At 40.6% G+C, this 12,339-nt stretch overlaps 1 protein-coding gene across 1 annotated transcript in view; it reads left to right on the plus strand.

Annotated features, from left to right (window-relative positions):
* Nucleotides 1–11,774: 11,774 nt before the first annotated feature.
* Nucleotides 11,775–12,339, plus strand: part of GRID2 (glutamate ionotropic receptor delta type subunit 2) — a 689,884-nt gene continuing 689,319 nt past the window's right edge. Inside the window, exon 1 of the mRNA XM_085299928.1 lies at nt 11,775–11,886. Within this exon, the coding sequence (XP_085156054.1) occupies nt 11,799–11,886 (88 nt within the window). The 5' untranslated portion in view covers nt 11,775–11,798. The remainder of the gene's footprint in view (nt 11,887–12,339) is intronic.

Genomic DNA, 12,339 nt, shown 5'->3' on the forward strand with positions numbered 1-12,339 from the left:
GTTGATTTTTTGAATTCACTTTTGCCTGCTGGACTTTGTTCTTCCACATGTATAACCCTTTTAATGACCATATTACAGTTCAACTCCAAACTTGGGGGCCTCTTGTAATGTTGCTTTCTTTTACAAATGAGCAGCTGCTTGCTTTCTATTTGCAGAGTTTGAAACCAGAATTCTTTTTCTRCTTTGCACTGTGCATTATTAGGCCTGGAAATTTTGCTCAAAGCTGGAGTTAGAATCTCTCTGACAATGCATTTATTAAAGCTGCTTATGCTCTGCCATCTATTTTTTACACATACATACATATATACATGCCTACATGCATAAAATAATGTCTGTACTTTCCATCCTACTTTAATAGCCAAAAAGGAGACAGGGCAGATTCCATAGATTATTGATTTTTATGCTCCAATATTTTGGTAAGAACAACTGTAAAAACTGCTAAGAAGAACCAATAGATAGTATGCCATTTAAACCCTAGTCCTTCCAAGTTGTGTTTGTGCGCTCAGCCTTCTGCATATAGGATGCTCCTCAGACCTCTGATTTCACTGAAACTCTTTGAAGCAAAAAGGCAAGCAGATGTTTTTAGTCTCGATCTTGTAGAGACTTTAGCTGATTTAAAAGAGAGCTAAGTAATTGAGTCTTGATGCTAACGTGAATTTCTGGGTACGTGTGGAGTTTTAAACCCCTGGGGTGATTTACTGCTTTCCAGTTTGTGCCAAGATTCACCTGTCAAAAGTGTTTTAAATGTGACTTAATGCAATTGCAATTATTGTTTCCCCCTCACTGGGTGCTTGCTGTGTTAGTATGAAATTTATTTTGCAATGCTGGCAGTTGAAAGTCAGAAACTGCAGCTCATCAAGCAACTTGGACAAGTCAAGGGCCACATTTGTGTCAATGTAAGCCATACTTTGCTCCTCAAGCAATTCCACTACATTTCCTTTCAATTGCTTGAGAAGTAATATGTATAAAAGGATCAAAACTCCATGTGTTTGCTTAAATGTATTGCTGTGTCTGAATTTGTAAAATACAAAGAAATAAAAGTGGGAGGTAATAACACAGTATTTGCAGCAGACCATCAGTCAAGTAGAGCTTTACTGAACGTCAATAATTTTTTGATACTCAATAGAAATATGCAATCAGGCCATAGATATTCAGGCTAAATGGTTTAAAGCTTTTGAAATAGGTGGCTCTCATGTATCAGTAGAAGTCCATTCAGATTTGTGCATGTAAGGAAGATCATAGAACATGTAGTTGTTTATCTAGAAGAGTAAATTATTTACATTTGCTGTGTTAACACTGCTCGGAGAATTGTCCAAAAAAGCAGTTGGGGGGGGGGGGAGCTTAAGGTGTGAAAAGTGCTTGGCTTTTTCTTTCAGGTCTTGCTAAGCGTTCAAATTATGCTGCTGTTATAGTACAACATATACGTGCATTCTTCTTACTGAATGCTTTCTTTTTTCCTTTCAAACCCAAATGACTAATGGAAGTACTGTTATTGGGCCATGAGCTACATTTTGACAATATTACTGGCAGTATCTTCCTCTGCTGAGGGTTAAAATGAGATTTTATGATGTAGTCTCTCTCTGTGTGTGTGTGTGTGTGTGTGTGTGTGTGTGTGTGGTTATACTCTTACTTACACTGAATGCTTTCTACAATTAATTAACACGTAAAGGTACTGAATTATTGTTACCTACTTGACTGTTCAGAACTTTCCACAAAGTAGAAAGGCAAAGGACAACAGAGTGAGGCACTTGGTCATTGTCCCCGGCGATGAGATTGCGCTCAGCATTGCACCCRGCTGGTAGGTGCTCGGAAAGATTTTATACCTCACCAATCACTTCAATGTATACTGCTCATTCATTTATTTTTTTGTGACTTAAACTGATAAAAGGGCACAGACCAGAAGAGTAAACATTAAAGAGGAAATGTGAAAAGAGATTAAAGAACATGGAGAGAAGTAAAGGTTGAAAAGCTTGTAATATAAATAGTGTAGATTTTTGTGTGTGTTGGGGATGGTGTACGAGCATTCAGTATCTCAAGTCACTCGAAACACATTTTACATTCATGCTAATAGGAATTATTTCAATTTATCAGCGTGATTTTTTGCTCATGTGAAGCAAATGTTTAACCTAGTCAATACAGAAAATGCAACTTCTTTCTTTTCAAAATTCACTTGTTAGTAATTCTAAACAAATGTGGTAGGCATCAAGGAGGTCATAATAAGATAATTTTACTTTGTTTCCTTTTTACCATCTTTCATAAGATTTGTTAGAATTGTATGTTTTCATGAGGCTGTTAGAAATGAAAAGTGTTTCTACCTGGCTTTCTGTGCAACAGTAGCATTTCAGAATTAGGTGGCCTTTCCAGTCCTGTTGGGATGGTTCTGCAGGGTAAATATTAAGTGAAAAGTACTTGTGGAAGCCAGTTTTAACTGAGSAAAAATAGGTTGTTTATTTTAATTTTAGATACTATGCAGACAAAATTGAATTATCTTAAAAATCACCACAAATAATTTATCAGGTTAGTTAGGTACTTTCTTGCCATGTCATCAGATCTAATGGTTCGTTCTTAATTTATGACGGAAATACTGTGGAATAAAGTAAATGTCAACTATAATGATGCYGGCTGTTATGATGAAAACACTGAGAAAAGGAAATTATGTTTAATGCATCAAAGCAAGAAATTTCAAATAGGTTATTTCAGGTATCTTGATTTAGTATCTCTTTTGGGGAGAAAGGAATGAAGGGCAAGGTGAAGAATTCTTCCTGAAAATAACAACAGTGTGAAAACATGTGTGTTGTAGAGAATGGTTAAAGGCACTTGGATATGGAAATATTTTTCTCACATAGAGGAAGAACATATAAACTCTTTCAGAGGCAATTAGACCTGCTAATAACCAACCAGGTAATGACAAATTAGTGCTTCCTGGCACAAGGAATTATGTGGCTTGGAAAAACCTTGCACCAATAATTGTATGGCAAATCTTAGACAAGACATGAGAGCTGTTTTGTACTGACAGTTTGTTTCCAAAAAGCCAGTGCACAGAAAGTAGTGTTCAGCATAGATTGGTACTTCAGATTTTGTATTACAATAGCTTAGCAAATGTTTCTGGGGTCCCAATATTTAAGACGTGTAAATTCACATGTAAGAGTAATTTTTGTCCTATTATTGCTTCTGCTTAAAAGAGGCCAGCTGCTGTTCAAAATGCAGCATAAAAGATAGTGGATACATTTCGGTGGGCAGTTTGCCATATTGGAACTTTGAAACTCCAAATCCTGCTTCTGATTTTGACGTACCACCTTGGTAAGATACTTGATGCTCTTGTTTCCCTTTCTGACTCTTCTTTTCCTTGTGTTATCAGTGTAGTGTGTTTGTGGAGAGGACTAATTTGTTATGCATTTTGCCCTGTATCTACCACAATGGAATCWTGAAATCTACTGCAAAGAAATCCAGAAATCCCACTACAATGCTAATTACTACTAAATAAASATGCAGGAGGAAAATGTTTACAGCTTTGCAGGTGCCAGCTTGATTACAGTGTTAAATAGCTAACAATGCCTGCGCTATTTGTCTTTCATAAGTAACCRTATGAGTCATACTTTTGTTAAACCATCAGATTTAATGATCTCCCTGCTATCTCTTCCAAATAGGTGAAAGAACATCATGTGTGGGGATTTCCTATGCTTGAACCACTGGCTCACAAAGCAATAATAATTCTGTGTTCCAAGATTAAGCCTTGCAGTAGTACAGACTGAGCTGATTCTGGCTCTTSCATGATATGAAGCAAACAGACAACATGTGGCATTTCTGGTTCAGTGACGACTTCTGACTGGCCTTTCTTTTACTGTCACAGCTGAAAGTCTCCGCTTTCTTCTCAGCAGCAGCAAAGAAGTAGAATGAGATTAGTGATATGGTTTGCTCTTGGTTAGCTCTTTCACTCCTGTCTCTTCTGTACTTTCCAAAAATCTTTCAGTCCTTTATCTACACGACACTAAAGGCTACATGAAGATGCGAACTGTGACCTCACTGTATCCTGCCACCACTCTGCTTTTTTTCCTCATTTTTTGTGCAGATTCCTCTTCACTATTCTCAAAGCTAGTTTCTAGTTTCCTGACTTCTCCTTTGTGCATACCTTCCCCAGTAATTGATGCATTTAGTTCGGCTTTTTTTCCCCACAGCCTCCACAGAGCATCATCAGCTCTTACCTAGGTTTATTATAACCTGGACTTGTGGCTAGAGAGAGCCAGAAGTCCTTGACAGGAACCAGGAGAGGAGCTAGGAGTGAGGTGGACAAACTGAGCAACATAAGCATCCTTCATCAGTTGCTAAAAGGAAAGTTCCTTTGCTTTCAATGTGAAGGCATATATTCCCATATAAACCTTTGGTGAAAGAGACTGAAGAAAAGCCTTGTTTTGAGCAACCAGAATACAATCGCTTAGTTCTGAACATGGCTAATAGGGGCTGTTGCCTTAATCTGCTGAAGATACTGAAGATGCTGCCTCTGTAACCCGCCCAAGCGTGTAGGCCTCACTGAGTACCATGACAGTGACTGCCTTCCTCTGCTGCGGCCAGCAATGGATAGCCATTGGTAGCCATTCTAGCTGTGGCTCTAGGCATCGGCTCCCCTGCTGGTCTTGTTTCACCTACTGGCATTTTCAGCCATTTGAGATTTGCTTTTCGTTGGGCATAACTACAGGGTTGTATCGGAGGAAAGTGCCTTGCATCTCATCCTTCCTTGCATAACTCTTGAATGGAAAGAAAAGAGGGATAAAGGGAAGAGAGCAGCAAGAGCCATGGTTCTGAAATGCAGTGTGGTGAGTWACAGGAGGACTATTACACAGACATGAAGCACCAGCAAGAGAGAAGAGTGAAACTGAATGGTCTTGAGGTAAGCTATCTTCAGAAGGAACCAGGAAAATTCTGGAAGAGAAAATGGCTCTGTAGAGTGGTAGATAAGATAAGGAGTTAGAAGTTTTTAGAGATGAAGGAAGGAGACTAACAGGATATTTACAGACAGAGAAGGGTATGGCTTGATAGAGTTTGGATGGATACTCACTACTCACTGAGCAGATGAAGCAAAAGAAAATTTATTCWCTGGTTTGCTTTTAACTTAGATAATATTGAAAAGATGCTGTTTAGCTCTAAGCATTTGTTTTCTTAGTTTTGTTTGCAACAAGSCCCTGAACAAAAGTTCAGTTTGATGTGTGATGTCTATTTGTCTATCTGCGCATCTGATATATGGTATTTGATATGTCTTAGATATATCTGACACGTCTCTGATATATAGGTATCTTGGAGCATGACATTGTCTCCTCTTCCAACCAAATGAGGAACTGAACACCATTTTCTTCCTTTGGTTTTGTTTTCTCAASTTTTTTCTGTTCTGATCAAGCCCAAGAGGTCTTACTGCTATTGGGCACTGCCTGCTCCATCCAGTAGCATAATTGCTTCTGAATGTGGCACATAAAAGGATGGCTCAGGCAACACAGGAGATCTATAACATGAGTTTAAAGAGAGGCAAAATAATTCTRCCTTAGCAGCAGTCCTTCCAAATAGCTCGGATAACACTGGTTGCTCTAAGGGTTGACTTTACTTTATAACCACTTTCTAAGTTTTATGTACTGAGGATAAAGGATAAGACACAAGCTCTCAACTAAACTCGGTAACAATGTAGTTGAAAAAAAAGCCAAGGACTTTGAAATTCTTGCTATGTACTGCACACAATTTTTTGGATTTCTTTTGTCCAGCAGAGTAACTTTTGATTCTGATTTGGTGTTTGTTTCCTTGTGGTAAGATTTTTTTTTCCCAGGCTGTTGCATGCACTGTTCTTTGAAATGGTGTAATCATTTAATATGTTATATTTATTTGTATAATGACCAAATAAAATTACTTTCCATCTATCTATATAGATATGCATGTACCATTTCCCATCCTCAGTTATCGCTGCCTTCATGTATGCATATGTGCACATGTACACATTCACACCTTTAAACTAATTAGTCCTTAGACAACTCCTTTAATCAAAGGAAAGATGATTGCCATTATTCAGAAGTAGTAGCAGTGATCCAAGAGTGTATGTTGTACTCAAAGTACAACAGGACAGATGGAGTCAAGGTCTGGGCCACTGTTTAGAATTCAAATGGTCCTATTAAACTGGACCTCTTTTATAATACAGAGAACAACCTGAAAGTTGGCAGTGGACTAAAGCTTTCATTTAAAGGTTATTTGGCGGTCACTGAAGCAAGTCTATTTCCTAATGGACAGATGTCCTCTTAACTAAAACCCTCCTGGAAGACTTCTTGTTTGAAGCTATGCCAGGCCAAGCAAAGACTGAGTAGACGTGTCAACTAAAGTAACCTCTCAGAGGTAACAATTTCCCTTAAAGTCTGGGTRCTGGCTCAGTAGCAGAAGAATATTTGTGGCACATACTCTGTCGATACATGTGTCAGATACTTTACATCAGCAGTTGAGAAAGTATTTTTAAAAAATAATATGGCAATGCAAGGTGAGGGCTATTTATCAGCTTCTGTTTTTAAAATGGGAGAAAACCATTATTGAGATTCAAATAGCACTGTCAAATGGATCAAGCTGTCCTACATGAATTAGGAGTTGGAGGCCCGTGGTTCGTAGTCTCACAATCATCAACTATTTATCYGGACAGGCTTGAGCACACTAAGTTCTCAAGTTAGATCTTTTTGAAATCTATATCATAATAATCAAAAGTCACAAAGAGTTGAATTGTTAAATACTTTTCTGCTTCTTCTCACTTAAATCAGGTGACAGAAAAGTACAGTTTGGAACTACAAAATATTGTCTGAAGAGAGAAGCAAGCCTATCCTTTGGTATAGCCATCGAAGAAATATGGAGACTTACAAAATTACTACTAATTTCCCCTGTCAGGAGCATTCATATAAAAAATGACCCTCAGGGATTTGAAGAAGCAGCAGCTGTGGTGAAAATGAAAACAAATGATATTAAAAGTCCAGAAATAGRATCTAATCTTAGCAATAGTAGGTGGGCTTTTCTGGCTTTTCTCCCATGTTCAGAAGGTATCAATAATAATTTGGGTATGTATTTGTGATTGGTTCTCTCCTGTAACAAATGATCAGTTCTTTTAATGCTACCACATAATGCAATAATATTGAACAACTTTTTGAAAGACAGAAGAGTAAATTTGAACCAAGCAAAAGAAATGTTATTTTTCATAGCCAGTGGTACTATTGGAATTCATTGCCACAAAAGATCACTGAATTTAATGCTGCTATTGGATTTTTATTTAATTATTTATTTTGAGGATAGCTCCATGACTGTTAACAAGCTTTGTAACTAACAAGTCGAGATGAAAAGGTTAACTGAATATCAAGCTTGAAGACATGAGGTGATGACTTAGTGCGGTCAGGAAGGAATTGATCTCTCTCTTTTCCTCCTCTCTCTCTCTCCATCTCTGAATGCACAGAATACAGGACAACTGGATGGAGGCATGCTGCTGCTTGCCTTCCTCTGAAGTTTTACTTATGAGCCTTCATGAGAAGGAAGGTATTAGAGCAAATGGACCAGTGTACTAATCTTAAGTGTCATCCAATGTAATCCAATCACTTTTTCTCATTTTAACAATACACTTGAGCAGAAAACATCCGTCTCTAAATGACATGTGTTTAATGGTTGTGTACGGAAAAGTTAAACGCTTACTATGTAATTTAGAAGTCTGGCCGTAAGGCTTTGCCCTTCTGATCATCTCCCAGCGCAGAAGGATTGAAGTGACTGTTTTATGGCTTTGTGAATTTCCTCAGTAACTGAAGAAACTCGTGCAACTCAGAATTAAATCATGTGCGAAGATGGCACGTGATGGTTGATTAAACTGTAATTTTTAACCACTCTGCATGGTCAGATGTGTTTATATGGCCACCCAGATAGGAAAAGGGGCAAGTGGCATAGCATTTTGAGAATCAAGGCTTTAGATGAGTATCGGGCACATAAGATTTGTGCGTCTGTCTGTCTTAGAAGTTCAGGTCCTAAGCTGACTTGGTGAGGGGAGCAGTGTTATGCATGGGTGAGAGGAAAATAAGCATTAGCTGGGAAGATTTTTTTTTCTCCTGCTGTGTTAGTTTTACAAGAATCCTTCATTTGCTTCAAATGCTCCTTGCATTTCATCCTCTAGAGCTTGCGTTAATTTGGAACACTGCAATAGCTGATCAGTGGTAACATTATGTACATCAGCCATTAACCACATTGCAGTTTTTCCTGTCATAGAGCAAGGTGAGAAAGCTGCTCCCTGTGGCTAAAAACATTGGTTCACCTACAGTGGTGCTTCCACTGTAGGTGCAGTGGGGACACTAGTGGTCTGAGTTGAAGAGCAGTAATATTGCTGCAAAAGAGCAGCCATCCTGCTAGCATACCAACTCCTGCAAAAACTGTGTAATCAGGCATACTTTGGTACGCTTGAAATGTGGTAGTCTCTCTCTTTTTTTTTTTTTTTTTTTTTTTTTTGAACAGTATTTTCACAGGATCAGGTAACTGCTGTTTTGTAATTTATTGTAACTTTAACTTTGTGTAAATGCTTAGCATATATTGATTGGAAGAGGTTGTTATCCTTCTTCAACATTCTTTTTTGATACCTTGGTCATTTAGGTAACCATGTAGCATAAGATTTTCCAGTCTATTTATGTAGATGACACGAGTTGTTGTTTTTAATGAGTAAGAATTGAAGAGAATGAAAGAGGAAATGCATTTGCATCATTTGATTTTTATCTCTGTGGAGGATGCATATTAAGTTAATAATGTGTTCATTATTTGAAGGGATGGGTTTTTTTAATTTACTTTTTAACTTTACTTCAGACTCTTTCCTCTAAAATTTTCAGGTAGCAATCTTTATTACTGGAATTATCAATCACAGCCACACTCAAAAGCTTTTTTTTTTTTTTTTTCCTCTAAGTGTTAGATGATTTTTGAGAGCTACAGACACTCAGCTGTGCCTCCTGTCCTGTTAAATATGTCCACAGACTTAAGTGAAAATTTCCATTTAGCATGGCTAAGTCAGGGTACATTTACTGGATGTCTTAAATAGTGAGTAAGGATAGCCACCTTCTAGATAAGGCTGCAAAATTTTCAGTATTATCTAAACTGAGGATTAAAAAGTTATAATTGTCGAAAGGTTTTCATTACATTTCCTACTCTGCCTACTGTGCATTGTACATTATTAAAGAGTACTGCTCTGACATGCCCCCCAAAGAAGCAAATTAACATTTCTTCTGAACTCTGTTCTTTTGTGAAGAAGTAATAATGACTAAAGCAGCTCCAAAAGTTTCTCAGATGAATCAGAATGTATTACYTGTAAAATTAATGCCCATTACACTTGCTGATACTGTGCATAAACTGTCATTTATAGAAAAAAAGCCTTTTATATTGTTTGCTATTATGGATAACAGATCTGATACAGTTGCATAGAGGACGTGGAAGAATGCAACATGTGAGTGACATAATTTGCAAGATTTTTGCTTCTCACTGCTCATTGTATCTCCTCTTTCTATACCCCTTTCCTTTGTCTCTGAAGGTCAATTTTATTTACAGTACTTGTTTAGACTTTTAGAAAAGAGCCAAAGCCCATTCCAGCCAGAGGAAAGACGACCTCTTCTTGTGCTTTGGGTCTGGCTCTAAGCCTTCTAAATGTTACTATTTTTAGGAAGGACTCACCTGTCAATGTAGACCTCGGCAAAGGACCTAGAAATTGCTGCTGCTGGGTTCTTTTTTGTTTGTTTGGAATTTTTACAGATCTTATTAATTTGCTCCGTTGTAGATTTACACTGATACAGTTTTTTTTCCTTAAATATCTTTTCTCCCTCCTGAGCTAAATCCTTGAATTTTAGAAACATACAAGTGTGCTGGCTAAGTAGTCCCATGGCTGAAAGGAGACCAAGTTCAATTTTACAGGACTTCAGACTAAGTTCATTACATTTGAATTGAAGAAGTCCTATAACTGAAAGAGATGTCTAGAGGAAGGGATGTTCAGAGAGGGTTGATGTACCTATATTCAGACTTTCACCAGGACTATCAGGTCCTATCAAAGACTAATGTGAGTTCAGGACTTAACCTAAAGTTTGTATTTCTTTGACTTCTGCATCTTGTCTCTAATACAACCAGAAATACCAAAGTCAGAAGGGAGTGTAATAGGATACAAAGTGGGGGGTTGAAGCAACTTACAGGAGCGTTCTTAGCCTCTCTATGCAATTTTCCATCTGTGTAATGGAGATAATGTATTTGACTATAGCACGTGAAGTCTGAGGATTGATTGGTTAATGAATTTGTAGTACCCTGCACAGAAAAAGGTCTGAATGTTGTTTTCCAATAGAAATTTCTCTACTTCCCAGAGAGAGAGAGAGAGAGAAGCCAATTCACTGCTTTAAATAATTGTGAGAATTCCATCAAGAACACAGATAATTAAAATCATATTAATAGATTTTTAGGTCTTCTTTTTCCCTTTGAGAATAGGTGTCCCTGATTTTTCCTTTTCTTTTTTTTTTTTTCCTTTCCTTCCCCTTCAAGCAATGTCCCTGACTCAGTTGTCAAAGACTGAAAAGCAAAAGTGCCCATCCAGCTTTGAACTTGATACCTGCGGTGGAGTTACAAGGTTAAATAAATGGGGTGGGATTTCTTTCTTTTTTTTCTTTTCTTTCCTTTTTTTTTTTTTTAAAAAAGCTGAGCCTAACACTTCAAAAAGATCCCTTCTTTCCCCCCCGCCCTTCCCTCCCCCAATGTATTTTTAGGTTGCATGCACTCCTGCCTGTGTCTCTTCCCAGTCCCAGCTGAAGATTTCAAGCTCTATTTTGTTTCTCCCTTGTATTGCAGATAGGGGGAGGAGGTGGTTATTAGAGAAGCGCTCTCGCTCGCTCTCTGTTTCTCCCTCTCTGGCTGATAGCACTTATCTCTCGCTCTCTCTCCTTCTCCTAGGTGATCCATTTCTAGGCAACGTGCTGGCTGGTGCCGGAGCTGCCAGCTCGCTCTGCATCCCACCAGCAAAGCAAGCTCCAAAAGCAACCTGCAGACCATCATCTGCTTTCCTCTGCCTTCTCCGGGCTCTCCTCCTCTCGCTCCTGCCCTGTCCAACCACTACCTTGCGCGACAGAGACAGCACGCTGGGCTTGATTTGCAGATTGATTTTATTTTTTCCTCCAGTTGTGGGAAGCGATTTTCAAGCAGAGGGTGGGGGGAAATCTCTGCATTACTATCTGCATTACCTTGAAGTTCACTTTGTTTTTTTGGCCTCCGGGGGGGCTTTTCCTGCAGGAATCTGGYTGCTGGAGCCGGGATCGCCGCCTCGCCCGCTGCCCCTTGCTGAAGGCGAGCCGTTTGCTGCGGGCTCCCCCGGCTGAGCGGCTCTGCGTGGCTCGCGTGTGCGTGTGTGCGCGCGTGTGTGCGTGTGTGTGCGCGTGTGGAAGTTGCTGTGCAGCAGCCGGGACCGAGCGGATCGCTGGACCCGGCGGAAGGATGGGGATTGTCTGACCAGCAGAGGCGTCTGCTGCCCGCCGCGGCGCCTGGGCTGGATGGATTTGCTGCCCGCGCTCCCGGCAACTCCGGTGCTGCCCAGGAGCCCCCCGAAGTGAGGCGGGGGCTCGCCGCGCCGCGGGGAGAGGCGCCCGGGGCCCCCGGCTCGCCCCCTCTCCCAGCCGCAGCTGGGCGCCGGCCATCGGGATTTACACGCTCCTCCGGCGCCTCAAACTCTTGGGCTTCCTGCGCCGCGTTACCCTTCTCTTTGGCATCGTTTTGCGAAGAGATCTGTTGTTACAAAGCTTGGACCTCCGGAGGAGATGGAAGTTTTCTCCCTCATCCTGGTTGTGTCCGTCTGCTGGACTCGAACCTGGAAAGCGGCGATTGCAGATTCAATCATTCATATCGGTAAGGGGGCTGCTGCGTCTGCTGGTGCTGCTGGACACTTTTCCAGCTCTCCTTCGCAACCTTCTCTCTCTCTTTGCAGTCTTCCTCCCCCCCCTGCCTCCCGCTCCTTCTTTTTATTATTATTTTTTATTTTTGTATCCTTTGCTTGCTTGTTTGCTTTTTTCCCCCCTTTTTGTTTGCTCCCCTCTTACGATCGCTTTCCGCGGGGGTCTGGGGTGTTCTCTTTCCCCCCACCCCGCTGTGGGTGAAGGTTTCTTTCCGGCCGAGTATGTGCGTGCTGTAGACCTTGAGGTGCTGCGCGGCCGCWTACGCGCGGGCCAGCACCGAGGGACGCTTGGCCGTTCCCCCGCGCAGCCCCTCGCCTCCGGCCGCCGCCGCCGGCAGGGGGGCAACCCCCAGTCCCCCCGGCTTTCCCGCTGCACAGTCGCCCCCTCCCCTGCCCGCCTCCCTCCG

Source organism: Rhea americana, unplaced genomic scaffold (assembly GCF_003343005.1).
Source record: "Rhea americana isolate MKP2758 unplaced genomic scaffold, rheAme1 scaffold_157, whole genome shotgun sequence".
NCBI classification, from domain to species: domain Eukaryota; kingdom Metazoa; phylum Chordata; class Aves; order Rheiformes; family Rheidae; genus Rhea; species Rhea americana.